This window comes from Hevea brasiliensis, chromosome 16 (assembly GCF_030052815.1).
Source record: "Hevea brasiliensis isolate MT/VB/25A 57/8 chromosome 16, ASM3005281v1, whole genome shotgun sequence".
NCBI classification, from domain to species: Eukaryota; Viridiplantae; Streptophyta; class Magnoliopsida; order Malpighiales; family Euphorbiaceae; genus Hevea; species Hevea brasiliensis.
Window position 1 is genome coordinate 3,370,301 of NC_079508.1, and position 21,464 is coordinate 3,391,764.

Genomic DNA, 21,464 nt, shown 5'->3' on the forward strand with positions numbered 1-21,464 from the left:
TGCACACTATATGAATTGATATCCATCTAATTAAATATATTTATTTAATTAAATGATTAAAAATTTATAGATACAATAATCATTTAAGCATTAAATAAGAGTTTAAGAATAAATCAATTGATATTTTATACTTGAAAAAATGTAAAAGAAAATTTTTGGTTAATATATTTTATTGTCTCTTATTAAAATTATTATTTATGTCATGCCATTGTTAGATTAAAAAAAGAAAATAAAATAAAATTAAAATATTTTTGATTTCTATTGTAAGTAAGGTTTTTGACCCTTTTGGATAAAAAAAGAGTGAAATTTCTCTAAGAAAAAAAGGAAATGAAAAACTATTTAATGAAACATTTGGCATGACGTGGTTGGAAAATAGGAAGGAAACTGCAGAGAGAGAACCGTAGATAAAGTCGAGCAGAAGCAGGTAAGTTTGCCAACCAAATCAGGCGGAGCATTCAATGTTACCCTCTCCTCGTTTCTATCGGCCCTTTTCCTTCCCCTCTTAAACCTTAATAAAGCCCAAGTCTTTACTCTTCCTCTCCAATCTCTTTCTTTACTCTCCTTGAGATCTTGGTTTCTGGCAATTTGGTTTTCAACAATGGAGGCTACATTGCCAGTGTGCAAATCTGTTGTTACTTCAACAACTCCTGTAAGTTCCTTCCTTTTTGCTTTCTGGGTTTTCTTTCAATATTCTTGTTTAGCTTTTTAAGAGTCTTTATCATGTTATGCTCTGTAATTAGTAAAGAATTGCTTATTATTGTTTGGATGCATTTTGGGCTGGTTGTAATTTGAGTGATTAAACTGTTAAACTTGTGTGTGATTGAAGCATATCCCATATTTTGTTAGTATATGTGTTTCAAATGCTGAGATGTTTTATTCAATGGAAGGGCTTATTCATGGGGAGGACTAGAGGAATTGGGAGTTCCCAATGTAGCTTTATGGTGGGAAGTAGGATTAATTTTCCAAGACAAGGAGTTCGGGCTGCCCAAGTTAGCTATAAAGCTAAAAAAACTGGTGTAGGTGCGCTTGGGGCTACATGCCGTGCTGATAAAATTTTAATTGCAAATAGAGGAGAAATTGCTGTTCGTGTTATCCGAACTGCGCACGAGCTGGGTATACCTTGTGTTGCTGTTTACTCAACCATAGACAAGGATGCACTTCATGTCAAATTGGCTGATGAATCAGTTTGCATAGGTGAAGCACCAAGCAGTCAGTCGTAAGTGTGTGCAATTCCCTATGCAACTACTTCCTCTTAACTCTTTTATTTTTGTTGATTTTTATTGTCTTTTCAAGATAAGTAGTAATATTTATTCATATCTCCAGTAAATTTCCCATGTCTAATATCCCATATTTAATAATTTTCTTATGATGAAGTCATAACCTGCCACCCAGGTTTTTCCTCAGGTAGTTGATTGGTGGGTGCTTGGGTAGAGATCACAGGTTGGAGCTTTTAATTTGTTGCAATAGTTTATTGGGAAACAAAGTGTGAAATGTTGAATCACTTGGGTTATGAAAAGAGATAAAAAAGTATGGACAGAAAACAATTAGATTTGAGCCTCCTTAAGCATATAAGATGTGTGGTTCCATAATCTGGTCTTAAGGATCTAGTGGAATAATCTTGACTACACCTATATTGAACTCCATAGCAAATGGTATTTTACAAATAATTTTCAGTTTTCTTTGTCCACTTGTTATGATATCCTGGTGATAACCTTTCTATGTGTTTACCACATTACTTTTTGACTGTTGGAATTTCTAATATAATATGAACATTTTGAAATGATTTCTGTACTTGGAATTAATTACTTATTATTGATGGTTAGGTTATAATTGATGGGAATAGAAACAAGAAATGCCTTGTTATGACAGGCAAAAAGCCTTTTAGAAATTTCGAAGAAAACTCTGTAGTTTTATTATGCCTAAGAAAATTGGATATATTGAATAAAATGATATATAAGAAATTAAAACATATCTGAATAAAATGACAGATGGTAAGAAGTGTAATTAAATTTATGAATGTCATTTATGACATTGGATTAGCTCAAAAATCTGATAATAGTGGTGGTTGGGATTTTCCACACTGTACCTGGTAGCAAATGATTACTAAAACTCTTGTGTACCCACTTTTAATTTAATCAATCTTGACATCAATTGATTTTTTATCCCTATATGTCTCCTATACTTTCCTAATATAATTGAAACATTTCCCATTAAAGAGTTGTTATTTTGAACATAAATCGGTTTTTATAGCATATAGGCTTGAGCTACTACAAGACAACCACCCCGCAGTTTAACATGTGATCCATTGCTCTCTCCCATAGTTTTGTGCAGCTTACATGCATAAGTAACACAAGTGAAGAAGAGGAGAGGTAAACCTGATATGGGAGAAAGTGGTTAGGAAGGATTCAGCATCAATATACCTCTATATGAATGTATGTCTAAATTAAGCAGAATGGAGGAAGAAGACCCATATAGCTGTCTCACTTAGTTAGGATTAAGGCTTAGTTGAGTCGTGCACTTTAGCATTTAATTAGAGAAAAAATTGACCATGTGAATTGCACATGGATAAAAGAAGTTGAGGAAAATTACTAACTCTATGAATCCTTCTTGTTTCCTAGGTCTTTTTCACATCTCTATAGTGAAATTTAAGTTATTCCCCATTCTAGACAAAAAATTGTAGTTCTTTTTTGTTCTCTTAAATTATTATAGTATGCTTTTTACTTGATGTCTTGTTCATTAAGCTCTGCCTTCTTACTACAGATCCAATTGGAGAAGTAGTTTTCTTGCGTTAAGTTCCCATAGCTACTTTACAAATTGCCCCAGTTACATCCTTTACCCCTTGCTGAAAGCACTCTCTCTTTCTCTGTAAATATTTCTTTACTTTTTACATTTTTATTTGAGGTAGGCAAAGCAATTTGCTGCTTGAACAGTCATTTATTTTCCCATTAATTAATTTTAAGCACATTTGTGTTGCACATCTGGATGATAATGGAAAAATGTCTATGGTTAACTTTGACTTGCATTTCAACAGGTACTTATTGATTCCAAATGTTTTATCGGCTGCTATAAGTCGTGGATGTACAATGTTGCACCCTGGATATGGTTTCCTTGCTGAGAATGCAGTATTTGTTGAAATGTGCAGGGAACATGGGATCAACTTTATTGGGCCTAATGTAAGTATATATCAATAAATTTATTATAGACATTAGACAGTCAAAATTTATCCTTTTATTCTTTTGAGCCTAGCTAGTTTTTGACAAGGGAATATATATATATATTTTTTTTGAATTTGGTGTAACTTGAAAATAGATTCTAAATGTTTCCTTTTTCAAAATTCCAAACTAGTCTAGGAGATATCCATAAGTATTGTGTGGTTTGGTTAAAAAACTCTGACCTTTCAGTGCCACAGTCAATAAAATGCAATATGCAATTGGAAATTGGAGTGGTTATAGTTAATAGTGACTGATAAATCATATGGCTCAAGATCTAAGCAGCTAGGTATGATGTGATACATATTCTGTGTTAGAGAATAGGAATTCTCTAAGGGTCCATTTGGATGTGTGCATTTGAAATGAAGTTAGATTTTTATTTGTATTTCAAATGAAAAATCATAACTGTCACATAATGTCAAATTCAAATAGCCCTTTATTTTAAATGCACACGTATCCAAATAAAACTATAATTTATTTGACAAGTAAAAATACGTATTCAGCAGTGTAGGAAGCTAAATATGTATGTCTAGACATTGTATTATGGAGTTGCTTTTTGTTTTGATTGAACTTCCTCACTCGATGTATTGTTGGAATAATGTAAATATTCTAGAATCTCAACACTACTCTATGTACTTTGCAACTGACTGAGGATTTTTTTTTTCCTGATCTGGAATGTGATTCTTTACTCTCAAATCTCATGCTGTTTAAGTTTTATATTGGGTTGCATTTGTTTGGGCATGTCTTCAGAGTTGTTAATTGGATGGTACGGGGATGATTACATAGGGAAAAACCTTTAGGGTTGAGCTCTGTTTGGTTCAAATTGAAACTGAAATGAATTGATGCTTTTCAATTTTTTCGATTCTTTTTTGGTTTTCTATAGGTTTGGTTATTTCATTTTGGTTGGGCACTGAATAACCAAACTGACCAAATTACATATGTTTATATTTTTTTAATATAAATGTAGCATGCAAAATATATATATATATATTTTTTATTAAATTGAGGTCAACCGAATTATTTCAGTTCAGTGTAGTTTGGTTCTCCTTAAAATATTTTCGCGATCTCAATTTGACTTAATTTCAAATTAAGCTGATCTGAACTGACGATGCTTGCCTCTAAAAATATTGGCTAGGCTATCTGACTCTCAATATGCAAAAGTTTAGCACAGAAAACAATGAAAGAAAAGGCTACTTTGTGCATTTGAGTTCATAAACCAACTTGCCAAAGATTTTCTTTTGTCATATACAAAACGCTCATTTTATTATTCTTTGAGTTTAATAAATTTATTTCCTTGCCATTTTTTTCACATATGTTGCAATGATAGTAATGGTATTTAACACATGAATATTTATGTTAATTATCAAAATTAAAATAAGTTTTTAATGATAATTTTAAATACACACACACACACATCAAATTTTTATTAAAAAAAAACTAATAACCAATACCTGCTTAATTTTTTCCCCTCCTTTGTGCATTTATTTATGTCATGATTTCAAACTATAATGAAATTAATTACAATCAGATTTTATATTGATAAACTATGATAATTATTCTGTTTGGTTTTGGGAAATCCTAAATTATATATATATTTATAGAATTTTTATATTGGTTCAGATAGTTTCAAACATATGGACTAGTATTAGTCAAAATGAATTTTGGATAATTTATTGTAAATACAATCTGAAGTGCTTATTAGAATCAATAATATGAATTATAAATTATTAAAGGATTCACTTTTGTGTATCTTGTAATATTTGGATTGTTTTTTGTCTTTATAGAAATTCTGAAAATATCAATCCTATCTATAAAATAGATCTTTGAGAATTTCATATGCCCTTATTTTAAACACAGAAAGATTATTGGTTATTTTGGACATTATGAAATTGAAAAACTTATAGCTTATGAAAATCTTTAATGGATTGCGTGTTTACAATTATTTCGGACATAATTGGTAAAGATATTGTGAATGTGCAATTTGGCAGCCTGACAGTATCCGAGTCATGGGTGACAAATCAACTGCTAGAGAAACAATGAAGAATGCAGGTGTTCCAACTGTGCCTGGGAGTGATGGGTTGCTACAGGTATTTTTTTTTGGCCGATATTTGGTTACTATGATTAGAAGCACCTGGACGTTAAAACAATTCATGTTTTAGATTTAGTTAGCCATTATTTGGTTTTCTTTCTTTTTACTTAGTTTTTATTTTAACTTTTTTGTATTGTTGAATATAACAAGGTTTAGTTTGCTATTATATGACTATAATTTTTTTTAATTATCATTATTTCAGAGTACAGAGGAAGCACTGAAGCTTGCTCACGAGATTGGATTTCCTGTGATGATCAAGGTAAAAATTTCCTTTCTAGCTATCGAATAGTTGCATCATCAGATTCAGATTCCCTTTTTTGACCATACGGAACTACATTGTACATCTAATTCTAATCTTTGTGCTGATGCAACTAGCAGCTAGGATTTATTCAGCAGTATTACCTTTCTACTAACTTGAAAAATATATGTGCCCTTCTTTTAGGGCTTCTAAGTTATAGAACAAGAGATTACAGGCTTCCAATAATTTTCACTGGAAATTGCTTATCTTCGATTGGAAATCATCAACCTGCCAAATAGATATGTGTTTATGCCATTTAGGATGAAGTGTACGTTTACCTCTTAACTTTTTTTTTTTTTTTTTTTTTTTTCCAATTTCGTTCCTAAACTTCAAGTTTTCACATCAAGCCCTCAAAATTGAAAAGAGAGGTCAATTTGTAATGCACCTTTTCAGCTAGGATTCCGTGAAATATACATAGGGTTCTGTTTGTCACTTTGTCTGCCTATGCAAATTTAATGAAATCCTAAAAGAAAGGTAAAAGTTGCCCCGTTTTTTGAAATTTGAGGGCTTAATTGTTAAAATTTTAAAGTTTAGGGACTACATTGTGAAAGATCGAAAAGTTCAGGGGCCAAATGTATACTTAGTTACTTACTTCTATAGCTTGTGTGCATTTTTAGAAGACAAGATTTTCCACGTGATAAAATGGACATTCTTGTCAAAGAATACATTTTGAAAACCATTCAGGCTTTAAGGTTTTACATCTGTGGCCATCCTCTGGTTACATACTTCCTAGCAACATTCTTTTGACTGCAGGCAGTTATGGGATTTTATGGTTTCTTTCTTATAGTTATTCCTACCAATTTCAATCAAATAATGTGTTGAAGCTATGATCTGACAGCTGCGTTACATTTTTTAGGCAACAGCAGGTGGTGGAGGACGTGGAATGCGCCTTGCTAAAGAACCTGATGAGTTTGTGAAATTGCTACAGGTACTATTAATATGAGTTTTTTTTTTATATATATTCTAAACCTATTTTAGATTTTTTTTTTTCAAATTTTTTTGTGAATATTCTTTTTTCCACCTCAAAAAATAGTGATGATGCCCAATTTCCTATCTGACAGTGTGTTGTGTTTCCCCATGGAAAGCACAAGGTCCAAGCACCTTTGACTTTCTGTTGATGTGGGATGTTGGTGACATCAAATAGCATATCTATTTCATCTTTTTGATCATTAGAAACTGTAGCTATGTCCAACCACTTATTTTGCCTGAGGTGAAACCTAGTACAGTGTGTTATCTCCTTGCAAAAATAAGGAGGCTGTATAATATTGCAAGTGGAAAAAAGCGGGGAAAAGATGGGAAGAAAAAATTTTAATCCTTTCTTCAGTTGAAGGGGGTAGAAAGAGATGATTCTCCTTAATTTCAATTAATCTGTACATGGGTATATATATACAATTGATTCCTATAATTGTGTTTTACTAATTAGGAAGAAATCCTAAATAATAAATCCTAAATAGGAATACAGAATACAAAATATACAGAGAAATAATATAGTGATTGACTTTCCATAACACTCCCCCTCAAGTTGGAGCATAGATATTAATCATGCCCAACTTGTTACAAATGTAGTCAATCCTAGCTCCATTAAGAGCTTATGTGAAAATATCTCCTAACTGCTCTCCAGTTTTGATGTGTCCTGTTGAGATGATCTGTTGTTAAATCTTTTCACGAATAAAGTAACAATCAATCTCAATATGTTTGGTCCGCAACACCGGATTAGAAGCAATATGGAGAGCAGCTTGATTATCACACCACAATTTCGCAGGCAGGAAGGTCTTAAAACCTGTCTCATCTAATAATTGAAGTATCCACATTACCTCACATACTGATTGTGCAATGGCTCCGTATTAGGATTCAGCACTAGATCGAGAAACTATACTTTGCTTCTTGCTTCTCCAAGACACCAAATTTCCTCCAACAAAAACACAATATCCAGTAGTTGACCTCCTGTCAACCTTAGATCCAGCCCAGTCGGTATCTGAAAAACATTCAATATTCAAATGCCCATGATTACCATATAGCAAACCTTTTCCTGGAGCGCCCTTCAGATAATACAAGATTTGTCCCAAGGCTTCCCAATGAGCAACAGTTGGGGAAGACATAAACTGACTCACCACACTAATGGCATAAGCAATGTTAGGACGAGTGACTGTAAGGTAGTTAAATTTTCCTACCAATCTCCTGTATCTCTCTGGATATTCAAACAACTCACTATCCCCTGCTAACAATTGTAAAGTTGGAGTCATTGGTGCACTACAAGGCTTAGCACCTAATTTTCCTGTCTCTGTCAATAGATCAAGGACATATTTTCTTTGAGACAAGAAAATACCCTTCTTACTTCTCATAACTTCGATACCCAAGAAATACTTTAACAATCCCAAGTTTTTTGTCTGAAACTGGGTTTGGAGGAAGGTTTTAAGAGATGAAATACCTGCAGAGTCACTCCCAGTGATGACAATGTCATCCACATAGACTACCAGGAGAATCAGACCAGCCTCAGATTGCCTATAAAATACTGAGTGATCACACTTACTCTTTTGCATACTAAATTCCTGTACTGCTTCACTGAATCTCCTAAACCATGCCCTAGGACTTTGTTTCAAGCCATAAAAAGACTTTCGAAGCCTACAAACTTTACCCAACTCCCCCTGAGCAACAAACCCAGGTGGTTGCTCCATATACACCTCCTCCTGAAGATCACCATGAAGGAAAGCATTCTTGATATCCAATTGATGCAAGGGCCAATCATATGTAGCTGCTAAAGAGATAAACAAGCGAATAGAAGTAAGTTTAGCTACAGGAGAAAAAGTGTCAGAGTAATCAACCCCATATGTCTGAGCATATCCTTTTGCTACAAGGCGTACTTTTAACCTAGCCACAGAACCATCAGGATTTACCTTTACTGTAAATACCCATTTGCAACCAATAGCTTTCTTACCAGTGGGCAAAGGCAACAGTTCTCATGTACCATTAGCATCTAAAGCCTCCATTTCCTCTTTCATAGTAGCACACCAGCCAGGATGAGACAGTGCCTCACCAACAGTATTAGAGATAGGAACAGAGTCTAAAGAAGTAACAAAACACCGAGAACAAGAAGACAATTGATTATAAGAAACAAAAGAAGAGATAGGGTAAGTACATGAACGTTTACCTTTACGAAGAGCAATGGGTAAGTTTAAATTAAAATCATGATCAGTATGAGGTACAGGATCTCCCAACGAAGTAGCTGGTGGAGGATCTGAGTCAGGAATCTCCAATCTCCTGGAATAAACATGAACAACGGGAGGTCGAGTAGGTCTCGAGATAGAAGGAACAGGCTGTGGGAGAAGACTAGACATTGGTTGGACATTATATATTAAGAGATCATCCTCCTCCTCCCCCTGACTCTCATACACAGATGATTGAGGAAAAAATGGAGTGGACTCAAAAAATGTGACATCTGCAGAAACAAAATAACGATTAAGAGTAGGAGAGAAACAACGGTACCTTTTTTGGAGCTGGGAGTACCCAAGGAAGACACATTTGAGAGATTTTGGATCCAATTTAGTAACCTGTGGACGAACATCACGCACAAAACAGGTACAACAAAAAATACGGGGTTCAATAGGGAACAAAGATTTTGTAGGAAACAAAGCAGTATAAAGAATATCCCCATTAAGGACAGAAGGCTGCATACGATTGATAAAAAAACATGCCGTAGAAACTGCATCCGTCCAAAAGTGTTTAGGAACTTTCATCTGAAAAAGAAGAGCACGAGTTACCTCAAGAAGATGCCGATTTTTTCTTTCGGCCACGCCATTTTGGGATGGGGTATCCACACAGGAAGACTGATGAAAAATGTCATTTTGTGTCGTATAAGACTGAAATTATGCTAAAAAGTATTCTTTGGCATTGTCACTTCTTAATATGTGCACAAAAATATTAAATTGAGTTTTGATTTCATTACAAAAGGCACAAAAGATAGAAAACAACTCAGAACGATTTTTCATTAAATATAACCAGGTAACACGAGAGTAATCATCAGCAAAAGTAACAAAATAACGAAATCCAGTTTTAGAAGTAATAGAACAAGGACCCCAAACATCAGAATGAACTAACTCAAAAGGGGATGAGACCCGTTTATTGACTCTAGACACAGAAGGCAAACGATGATGTTTTTCAAATTGATACGACTTACATTCTAGTACTGATAAAGACTGAAATTGAGGACACAGCTTTTTCATGGTAGACAAAGAAGGATGACTCAATCTACAATGAGCTTCAAGAGGTGTTAAGGTACTGGAGCAAACAAGCGACTGCGGTACATGATTTTCCAGAATATAGAGACCACCTGACTCGCGTCCTCTACCAATAATCTGCTTCGTCGTAAGATCCTGAAACAAACACTGGTCAGGAAAAAAGAAAACATAACAATTTAAGGTACGAGTAAGTTTACTAACAGAAAGTAGATTAAAAGAGAATTTTGGTAGACATAGAACAGAAGACAAAGAAATTGACGAAGTTGGGTTTGCAGTTCCAGAATCCATGACACAAGAAGTAGAACCATCAACTAAAGTAACAGTAGAGGAAGTGAGATTAGACTGAAAAGCTGATATAAGACTAAAATTACCTGTCATGTGATCTGTCTCACCAGAATCAATAACCCATTTGGATGAGGAAGACACAAGGCATGTAGTGGATTTACCTGACTCAGCGATCGCAGTGGCAGGGGAACTGGTAGGCTTTAGAGATGCCTGATACTGGGAAAATTGTGCAAAATCCTCTGCAGATACCAAAATAGTTTTCTCAGAGGAAGATACTGTAGAATTCTCTGCTGTCATATTTGCTATATGTGATCGCTGATTTTTCCTCTGAAGTTGCAGACAATTATATTTTGTATGGCCAGGCTCATGGCAATAATAACAAATGACTCCTCTTGAGTCCTGATTAGAACTAGCCTCTCCATTACGCTGATTACTTCTGTTACCTGTAATTCCTCTTCTACTTCCTTTTCTATTACCCTGTTGTCCATTTGGATTATGGCTAATAAGAGCACTACTGGCAAGCTGTGAATATTGGGTACTCTCTGTACGAAGGACCCGTGTGAACGTTTCATGCAAAGAGGAAATCTCAGAACTGGAGAGAATCTGAGATTTAGCAGTCTCATACTCTGAAGGAAGGCCTGCAAGAAAACTCATAACAGCCAGTTGTTCCCGTTGAGTTTGCTGAACTTTCACATCAGGACTAAAAGGCAATAATACATTAAGTTCCTCATATACCCGTTTAAAATCCATAAAATAAGCTGTGAGAGACTTATCCTCTTTCTCAGCACAGTAGAATGCCTTACAAACATCATAAATACGGGAGATATTCCCTTTACCAGAATACAAAAAATCTAAGTAATCCATCAATTCCTTAACAAATTCACAGTGATTAATTAAACTAATTACCTCACTGTGAATCGAGTTCCGAAGCTGCAAAAACAGCTGAGCATCCACCCTTAGCCAAGTTTGTTGTGTATCATCAGTGGGTGGATCTTTAGTAAGGTGATCATCCTTATTAATGCTACGCAAATAGACCCTAACAGTCTTACTCCACTCCAGGTAATTCGAACCATTAAGTTTGTGTTCCGTGATCTTAGTCATCACCGGAATCACATTAGAAATAATATTCTTATTGTCTGCCATTTGTTGAGACAAAGAAAACTAATCGAAACGCTAATCCAAAGTGCTTATAGCAGCAAAATAACCTAAAATCACAAATCAAGCAAATACCGAAATAGGATCTGAGAGCCAAACCTCAGAAGTCCTTTAATGGTGTATTGGATCAGGCAACAGCACATAGTGGTGGAATGAGGGGGTTGAGGCGACGCCGGCAATGTTGATCGGGGCCGAAACTGCTAGTCGGCGGCCAAGGTCTTTCCTGAGCTAGGTGGTGAGAACAAATAGTCACCCTAGATAGATGACCTGCTCTGATACCATGTAGAAAGAGATGATTCTCCTTAATTTCAATTAATCTGTACATGGGTATATATATACAATTGATTCCTATAATTGTGTTCTACTAATTAGGAAGAAATCCTAAATAATAAATCCTAAATAGGAATACAGAATACAAAATATACAGAGAAATAATATGGTGATTGACTTTCCATAACAAAGGGAATGGGTTGTGAGGAAAGAAGAAGCTTCTATCCTTAAAGTTGCACTGGCAAAATTCCATCCTTCCAAATTGGAAGTATTGGGGAAGAAAAAACTAAACAAATGATCAAATGTGCCATTTTTTAAAATTTTTCCCTCATGTCTAATAAATGAACATGCTTTAAGTTAAGCAGAACGAAGATAGAATACATGTATGGCAAGTTCAGTGAAGGCTGAACTAGTGATAGGGAATGAGTTAGTTTGGATGGAGTAGTATTGCCCTAAAGTAATCACTTTAAATATCTCGGCTCAATCTTTCAAGTAGATGAGGGACGTGAGGAGGATGCTAGTCATAGGATTAAAGTCGAATGGTTGAAGTGGAGACGTGCTACGGGAGTTTTATGTGATTGCAAGATTCGCAATAAGTTGAAAGGAAAATTTTACCGTACAGCTATACGACCAGCCATGTTATATGGTAGTGAGTGTTGGGTAATGAAAGAGTCGTATGTGTCTAAGATAAGAATTGCGAAGATGAGAATGTTAAGGTGGATGAGTGGTTATACTAGACTAGATAAAGTCTGGAATGAGAGTATTAGAGAAAAGGTAGGAGTGGTGTCAACTGAGGATAAGTTGAAAGAAGGGAGATTGAGGTGGTTTGGTCATGTGAAGCGTAGACATACGGAGGCTTCAGCTAGACAAATATAGCACATTGAGTTAGAAGATAGAAAGAAAAGAACGGGTAGACTTAAATTGACTTGGAGGAGAGTAGTATAATATGACCTAGAAACATTACATATTGCTGAGGATTTAATCCAAAATCGTTTAGAGTGGAGAAAGAAAATCCATATAACCGACCCCAATAAATTTTTGGGATAAAGGCTTAGTTGATTTGAGTTGAGTCTAATAAATGCACCTAGGATTTTGAGTTTTTGGTAAATTAAAAGACCAAAAAAAAAAAAAAAGTTACAAACTTCCTATTTTCTCTTATATGTTAGGGAAACAAATGGATGCAAAGAGTAGGATCCTTCCCTTTTTGTTTCTCCTTGTTTTCCGTAGTATCCTTCCGTTCCTCAGTGTCCATCCTCCCAAGTAGATTTTATGCCATCAAAGAAACATTATTTCAATCTAGAACAGATGATCTTATTTTTTGCTTTTTAATCTTGTGAGCTTTGTTGGACAATATCATGTTGTTTAAGTTGATGAAAGAAATGCTTTATGATAGTTTAGATATGAATACTAGTAATAATATACTGATTAAAATAATCTTATGGTTTCTGGGTGCTTGCTGGAACTTTTCCACTGTTGGTTTGTATGCTAGACGACTCTATTTTGAATTCTAGAACAGTTAAGATGAATAAGAAGAAAAGAATAGGTTTAAGACAATAAATAAGAAAGGAAAGCATGGCTATTTTATTAACAAAGGTTAAAACTTGTCATTAATGAAAAGAAAAGGAAAATCTTACTTCTATTTCCACTATGAGCAAGACATGACTTCAATGCAAATATCCTGTTCCAACTGCCATGCCTTTTTTCACTATTCAGAGCTGGGGTTTCCTGTACCTGATACCTGTTTACCAAAGATATGTAATAACTTGCTATATTAACACATTCATGATCAACAATAATGGGAATGAATAATATCCATTATAGTATTACGGTAATATAAGTTGTAACATTTTATAAAATATGGAGAAAGATTAATTAGCATGGATTTTTCACTTCTTTAAGGGTATAACTTATGGGTGACTATTGTGATCAAAACAAGTGTCAAACATAAGATGTTCCAAAAAGTTAGCATTGATATATTATTTAAATAAGATAGAGGTTCTGAGTATTTTATTTTTTCCCCTTTCCCTCTTCTCTCTTCAATTTACTAGTCAGTCATTATAGAGGTTTTAAGTACACATCCAAAAGAGGCTTCAATCAATTATGTTGCTCCTGTTTCATCACTTAAATGTTGGTGTTATTGAAGGGTTTCAGTTTTCTACAAATATTTGCTTATTGATATTCTTAGTAGGGGTGTGCAAACGGTCGGTTCGGTTCCGAACCGAACCGAACTGATAAAACCGAAAATCGAAAATAAAAAATTTTAAAAATCGAACCGAACTGATTGATAAGAGAAACCGAACCTAATCGAACCGATAAATATCGGTTCGGTTCGGTTTTAAACCGATCAAACCGAAATTTATAAAATTTCATATTTTTAACATTAAATCTAAATAATAAAAACATAAAAACAAAAAAAATTAGAAATCAAAACTAAAAAATCTTAAGGTTCGGTTCGGTTTTCTTTGATTTCGGTTTGATTCAATTTGGTTCGATTTTTTTTATTTCCTATATATATTAATAATTTCGGTTCGGTTCGGTTTTATTTATTTTTTTATGAAAATAACAGAACCGAACCGATTAACCTGAAATTATCAAAATTATAAACCGAACCGAACCGATTAAATTTTAAAACCGAACCGATTGAACCGAATTAATCGGTTCGGTTCGGTTTTTCGGTTTAAACTGAAAACTACTCGCCCCTAATTCTTAGAGAACAAAAGAAAAAAAAAGTTATTCACATCTTAAATAGATCTGATATAGCCTCAAACATGTACTTGACACAATTTTTAGCATTATTGTGGTTTGGTCCTTTTATGATGAACTCCATATATTAATTACATATTTTTCATTTTTTGCAGAATTTTAATTATCAGCTATAGTAAATATTTCTGCGAAATTAAGTTATGATTTATTCAAGTAAATGTTGTTGGTAATTGATTTTCTCCCTTTAATAGCAAGCTAAGAGTGAGGCAGCTGCAGCATTTGGAAATGATGGAGTTTATCTGGAGAAGTACATTCAAAATCCAAAGCATATTGAGTTCCAGGTATATTTTGTTTCTATTTTACTGTCGGTTTGTGCCCAAATATATTATGTAACCCAAACCTTGTGTGTGTGTGTGTGTGTGTGTGTGTAGTTAAGCATCGTCATTTTTTCTGTTTAGAATTAAATGTCCCTTGAGGGTAGTGGACTATGTTGAGAGTCTGCCTGTTTCATTAGATCTGGACTGTGTTTATGGCATATAGCCTAGCCCATTGACATAAACTGAATAATAAAGAGAAAACATTAATAAAAGAGAAAAATATATACCTGTATTGAATCCTTGGCTGTCTTCTTGTCATTGAGTAAGAGTTTTGACATTAAACGAGTCAGACTCCTATCTATATAACCTACACCTAATACCAATGCCTGTGGTAGCAACATAGATAAAACTAGAAGGCGGAATTGATGTTGTGCCTGATTCTAAATGACTCATCTGTTTTTATCTTTTGTTATTCCTTGTGATTTTGCAGGTTCTTGCAGATAAATATGGAAATGTTGTCCACTTTGGTGAGCGTGACTGCAGCATCCAGGTACCATTAAGTATCAACATTTTGCTTGCACCTGTAAAATGCATTACAATTCAGCAAATTATTTTCTGCAAGCTTAAAACTGAGGGGGAGAAGCATGCTTCTTGTTACTATATAAAGTAACCTGAATTATGTTGATAATCAAATTTGTCAAGTGAGCTAACTGAGAGATTTGGTTCCAACTTAATCATGCTCACTACGTTTGGTTATTGGTGGTACCACGGGTATGCTTTTTAACATGTGGATGCAAATGAAGTATGGGTGTGAGAGTAGGGTATTTTAGACAGAGTTCTTGAGATAAATCCTAAGGCATTTAGTTTCAAACAAGCCTAAGTACAGTTCATTGCCGTGGACTTCATCACACATTTTTGTTTTAAAGATTTCTAATATTTTAAAAAATGATCAAGAACATTCTCATGAAATTGTGCTGGAACAGTTGCAAACAACTCAGAAGATTTTGAAATCAAATGACATAATTCATGCATATTATATTTATACCATTTTGAATTTATTGATAAAAAATAATTAAATTTATTTTCTAAATTAATTGTCAAAGAGTAATAGGTTTTGACATTGTCCAACATTATTCTGTGAATAATGTTAGAAGGATGAATTTGGTTTATAAAATAACATTCATATGGGTCTTCAATTTGTCTGAAAATTTGAAAATCACTAACATCATGTTATAATATTAGAGTTTGTTAGTATTCTTAAATTTAACTTTTTATCAATTTGAATTTTGACCTAAATATATTAGGAACTGTTACTAACTTCCTTCTTGATTATTATTATTATTATTATTATTATTATTATTATTATTATTATTTTAAAGTGCAATAATAAATTAAGCTTTAAAGATAATCTATGCTTTTAACAGAGATAACCATTAGATTTTAACTAACATTGCATTTGGAAATAATTGAAAAAATAATTTTTTTTAATTCAATTTTTATTAAATGTCTTGTAGATGAATACGTTAAAAAAAAGTTACTGCTCCAAATTTATGATCAATATATTATTTTATATCCACTAAATGACCAAAGTATTCTCCCTTGCTGGACTTTCATCCATTTACTTTAAAAGCACCCTTGTTTGGAAAAAATGGACTATGATAGTAAAAACATCTTCTAGGGAAAGTCACCGAACACTTTTATTTTATTAAAATATGTGGTATTCCAGAGACCTAAATATTTTGCAATGGATTTTCATTAGTGCAGCCAAATAACAGAAAATAAGTCATTTCTAAGAAGATGTTTTCCTCAGAACAAGTTTTTTATTTTATTTTTTATTTTTAGTTTTATACATGAAACAAACAATGCTTTAGCATATAATATCTCACCTTGCAGCACTTAAGAAGCTATGTACCTGGGAATATATTTGTATGTGTTGCATGGATCTAAGTTGTCCATGAAAGTCCAAATCATGAAAACTTTATATTTACGATAAAGGTCAAATCAGCAAATACTGATTCAACTTCAAGAAACAGCTATAAGATAATTTTTACTTATGCTTGTTGAATCTGCTTAATATGACTGAGATAAGGAAGATAAGGTAATGAGTGCATGCCTCCTTGTCACACTTTACAGTAAAATATAAAGCACATTTTAAGCTTGAAATCATGTTCAGAAGCTGTTGCTGACCCTTCAAATTTTCACAATGATTGCATTTTTCTAGGACTACTAGATATGCACTGATTACAAGGTTTTTTGGACAAAAAAATGTTAATTCTACAATTTCTAAGATGAATGTCAAAAAACCAAAATATTATCCTTTCATTTAAGGTATGAAAGTCACTGATAGAAACTATCCTTTAGACGGCATCTTATTGTTCTTGTGGGTGTTAATGTATATTTCTCCCACGCTTTTTCTCTGTAATATACTGTATGACATGGAAACTACTACCAAATTTGTAGGAGAATGAGCTTTTTTCCCTTTGTCCTTTTTGTAATTTCTTTTTTGTTTGTTAATGTTTTATATTTAGTTTTCTGAGAAAAACCCTGCATATGGATGTAACAAGTTATGCTGAATATGGCTTATGCAGAGACGCAATCAAAAGCTGCTTGAAGAGGCACCTTCTCCTGCATTGACCCCTGAGTTGCGGAAAGCTATGGGTGATGCTGCAGTTGCAGCAGCAGCATCTATAGGGTATATTGGTGTTGGAACAGTTGAGTTCCTTTTGGATGAAAGGGGTTCCTTCTACTTCATGGAAATGAACACTCGAATCCAGGTTAATATGTGTTTAGTGATGTGCATGTTATTGTGTTTATAAGCACCAGTTATGGAGGTCATTCAGATGTTATGCTAAACAATGATGAAAAGAAAAATGCAGGTTGAACATCCGGTAACTGAAATGATTTCCTCTGTTGATTTGATTGAGGAACAAATTCGTGTAGCCTTGGGAGAAAAGCTCCGCTACAAACAGGTATTTAAAAGGGAAAAAAAGAGGTTACTCAAAAGAATTTAGTCCCTAAGTGCAATGAATTAATTGGTGATGGATATGCAGGAAGATATTGTGCTAAGAGGACATTCAATCGAATGCCGTATCAATGCAGAAGATGCTTTTAAGGGATTCCGACCTGGGCCAGGTATGTCTACAATGTTGCTTGTCCTGTCTTTTATGTTTATGCAATCTAATTGTTGCTATTTGTTCCTCTTGAGTGCCTTGTTTTCGGCTTAAAGGTATTCTTATCCCATTATGATTAGTTTTGCTCATCATATCCCATCAGTCTATGGATAAATTTTTCATTTTCCATTTGACATGTATTTTACCCTTCTGTATGGGAATGCAGTCAAGTGATAAGTTGATGAAGCCTTGGGGTTTGTTGCCTTTTCTAATTTTACCTGTTTGGTGGCTGCTTCATCACAATTTACCTGTGCCTTTTGTTGAAGTTTTTTGATGTTCATTTATTAAGCTTTTTTGATTACTCTCACTTGCATAGGTATCCTTTCAAAACAACGAAAATGAAGGAAATGGGACACAATAGGATAATATATTCAGTTTCTCCTAAATATTCATCCACTTCTCATTTTGAACAACAGGAAGGATAACATCATATTTGCCTTCTGGAGGCCCGTTTGTCAGAATGGATAGCCATGTTTATCCTGATTATGTGGTTCCACCAAGCTATGATTCCCTACTGGGAAAGGTTTGTCAAACTTCTTGCTTCTGTTGAAGTTTTTGGCTGCAGCAAGATGGATGCATGAGCCATATGTCATCATTATTCTTAAGGATTCATATGAATATATATACTTGCTATCTTCTAGAATTTCCTTTGTGGTTTGCATGTGAATTAATGATAATGTGTGCATGTACTCATTATACAGACATAACTGAGCCACTTCTTTTTATGGTTTGGCCACTGTTATTTCTTTTCCTTTCTCCCAATGTACTTTACAGGTATTTAGGCACACTTGTTTTACTGGTGGTAGGGTGAAATAAAAACTTGGCTTTATTGTTCACTTGTCATCATAAGTTTGTTCTAGTGGACCAAATAGTGTCACTGTTCTTGATGAATCCAGTATTGGATAAGCATGAGGTTTTGTGTGGACTGTTGTGCTATCTGGCTCCCTCATAGTATTCTATGATATATTGATATCTGGGTTGGCTTTTCAGCTTTTTGTTAGAGCCAGGCAGCCAGCTGCTGTTATGTAGGTTTTATTATTGTTGTTAGAATACCCATTTGTTGTCAATGTTGGCCATTAGTTTGACTCGAATATGATGGGGTGAGCATGTGACTGATCCCTTATTAATCAAGTTTGACTTGTATATGATGGGGTGAACATGTGACTGATCACTTATTAATCAAGAGTAAAGTTTTGCACGGCTTTTCATGGTTTGAGTCTCTACCTAATATCTTGAGCTTTTGTATTTGTGGCTTTAGCATTTCCTGCTATCTTCATGCACATGGGGGATTACAACTGTACCCGAAGGACCTAAAATCTGGAAGGCGAGATTTATTGAAGTTATGAATTAGTAAAAGCTAATTTATTTTAAATCTTGAAGGTTATGCAGGTCTTCTAGTAAGTAAGAATTAAGGTTTTTGGACATCCAAATATGAAACAAAATATCAAATAATTAAAATAATGTAATTGTAGGTATCAGAACAAGTTGTGGCTCTTTTTAACATCAATGATTTGATTATTTGATTTGTCGCTTAAGCTATTCTTTGCATTTGTTGAGGACATAGGTGTCTAAATGTGTACATGATTTAGTGGTTTTAAATTCTTTTTCTTTCCACCTTGACATTGTTGATAGGTGTCTTGTAACCTATTCTTGAAAGCTACAATGCATGTATCACTGCTTATCTGAATTGAAAACGGTTGGCTTTAACACGAATCTAGTTATTGTGCTAATTTGACAACTTATTGTAGCTTATCGTGTGGGCTCCGACTCGAGAAAAGGCAATTGAACGCATGAAAAGAGCACTGGATGACACTATTATTACAGGTAAGTGCAAGAATTTTGATGAGCTCCCCTTCCCAATGGCCTTTTATTAGTACTCTATTGGGGTGGTAGCAATGCATTCACTATTGAAGAAAGTGAAAGAAAAGATAGTATTTTGTGAGAGAAAAGCTTGATTATTTCCCTCAAGCTTGATTGGGAATTTATAAGATTTACAAAATACAAAAGAGGAAGATTATAGATTCTAGCCTAACTAATAGACACATAATCACAGCTGATCGTACTTAATTACAGGAACTAATTAAGGCTAGATTTTTTTGACTAATTTTTTTTGCATCAAAACAGAAAATGAGTCATTTTCTCAAAGCGTTTTGCTTGGAAAATAGACTCCGTGAAACAAATAGAGCCTTAAAGACAGTAAACTCTTATATCAAATTTAATTTGTGCTTGATACCTTTAGTATTGTTTGATCTCTTACTCTTTCTCACTCCAGGAGTTCCTACAACCATCGACTATCATAAACTTATCCTTGACATTGAGGTATGAAAAGCATTTGTACCTTTAATTAAGAAAACCATGTAGTTTAGGTTGAGTTGAGGCGTTGTTCTGTGATCTTATCTTTCTTTGTATATTGTACACAGGACTTCAGAAATGGCAAGGTTGACACTGCTTTCATTCCAAAGCATGAGCAGGAATTAGCAGCGGTAAGAGGTTGATATAATTGTGGTTGACACAAGGATTTACAAGATGTTCATTAATGCTGCGGATTTTCCATATGGCATGAGCCCCATTTCCTAGTTTCACATTGCAAAATACTCAATAAAGTGATCTTCATATCTTTTTTTGGGGTTCTTTGTTTTTAAAGTAGAATCAGAATATGTTCTTGAATGTTCATTATATTTCCAGTGCATCATGGTCATGCATTTATTTGATGTGAAGTGCATTTTCGTTGGCTTTGGGATATGATTTAAATTATCAAGATGAAAGATATTAAATTTCTATATCCTCGAAGTATCACTCATCTGCATAAATTAATCTCTATTTTAGGATTAATTTACATATATGATGATAAAATCACAACCAATGTGAAATGTTCAGTTAATAAATAATGTATTTACGGTTTAAATCTTATCAAAACAGTAAATTTTTACATTTGTTCTCGAGGAAAAATGAACTAATAAAACACACAGTTGAGTTTTATTTATTTATTTTTTTCCCTTGATTCTTATATTTAAGATGTTAAAATATGCACTTTTCTTTGCCTACAGCCACAGAAGATTGTACAGGTCAAGGAATTGGCCAATGCAACTGCATAGATAGATTTATTCAGAAATATTTGGATGGCCACAGTTTTCAGCGAAAATGCATTATAGGCTTCATTTGCCATTATTTGAAAGAATTGAATGTGAGAATTCTTCATGAAATTTTGATGTTGTATGTGTTCCCTTGATTACTTGACTAATTCCTCATTATAAACACAAAAAAAATCATAGAGTTGGATATTGAACTTGAATGTGATGTTTGTTAAGAGGTTAGAAGTTACATATACCTGCGTTTCAATAGTGCTACAATCTAATGTTACTGAATTTATGGTGGTTGTGTCGCCTTGTTTTGAGTAAATTGAGCCATTGTTGATGAGCATTTGGACTGAGTTGGATTATATTGTGGGAGGTTTTTTTTTTTTCTCCCTTTTTAACAATATAAATTTCAGAATAATAGATAATGAGAAGACTCAAACTAGAGATTTTCCACTCTCATGTACCTTTAAAGGTAGAGAGATTAATCATACCATTCTTGACTCGCATTGTTATGACACTTGTTGAACGTGCGTATCTGCCTCTAACATGCATTTCACATATTCAATGGACAACAAAGTTACATAATCAATGTCGGTGCGTTTGTAAAATCTAAAATTGAGAGAATTCAATTTTCATGTCTTGAAAATTTAAAATTA

At 33.8% G+C, this 21,464-nt stretch overlaps 1 protein-coding gene across 1 annotated transcript; it reads left to right on the top strand.

Annotated features, from left to right (window-relative positions):
- The first annotated feature begins 389 nt into the window (after positions 1 to 389).
- Positions 390 to 21,072, top strand: LOC110653490 (biotin carboxylase 2, chloroplastic). The gene is made up of 16 exons (XM_021809150.2): positions 390 to 649; positions 888 to 1,216; positions 3,032 to 3,173; positions 5,198 to 5,296; positions 5,501 to 5,557; positions 6,453 to 6,524; positions 14,496 to 14,585; positions 15,052 to 15,111; positions 17,150 to 17,335; positions 17,438 to 17,530; positions 17,612 to 17,693; positions 18,148 to 18,254; positions 19,480 to 19,555; positions 20,004 to 20,050; positions 20,152 to 20,214; positions 20,779 to 21,072. The coding sequence occupies exons 1-16, from the start codon at positions 599 to 601 to the stop codon at positions 20,824 to 20,826; spliced, it is 1,602 nt and encodes a 533-aa protein (XP_021664842.2). The 5' UTR covers positions 390 to 598; the 3' UTR covers positions 20,827 to 21,072.
- Positions 21,073 to 21,464: the final 392 nt, after the last annotated feature.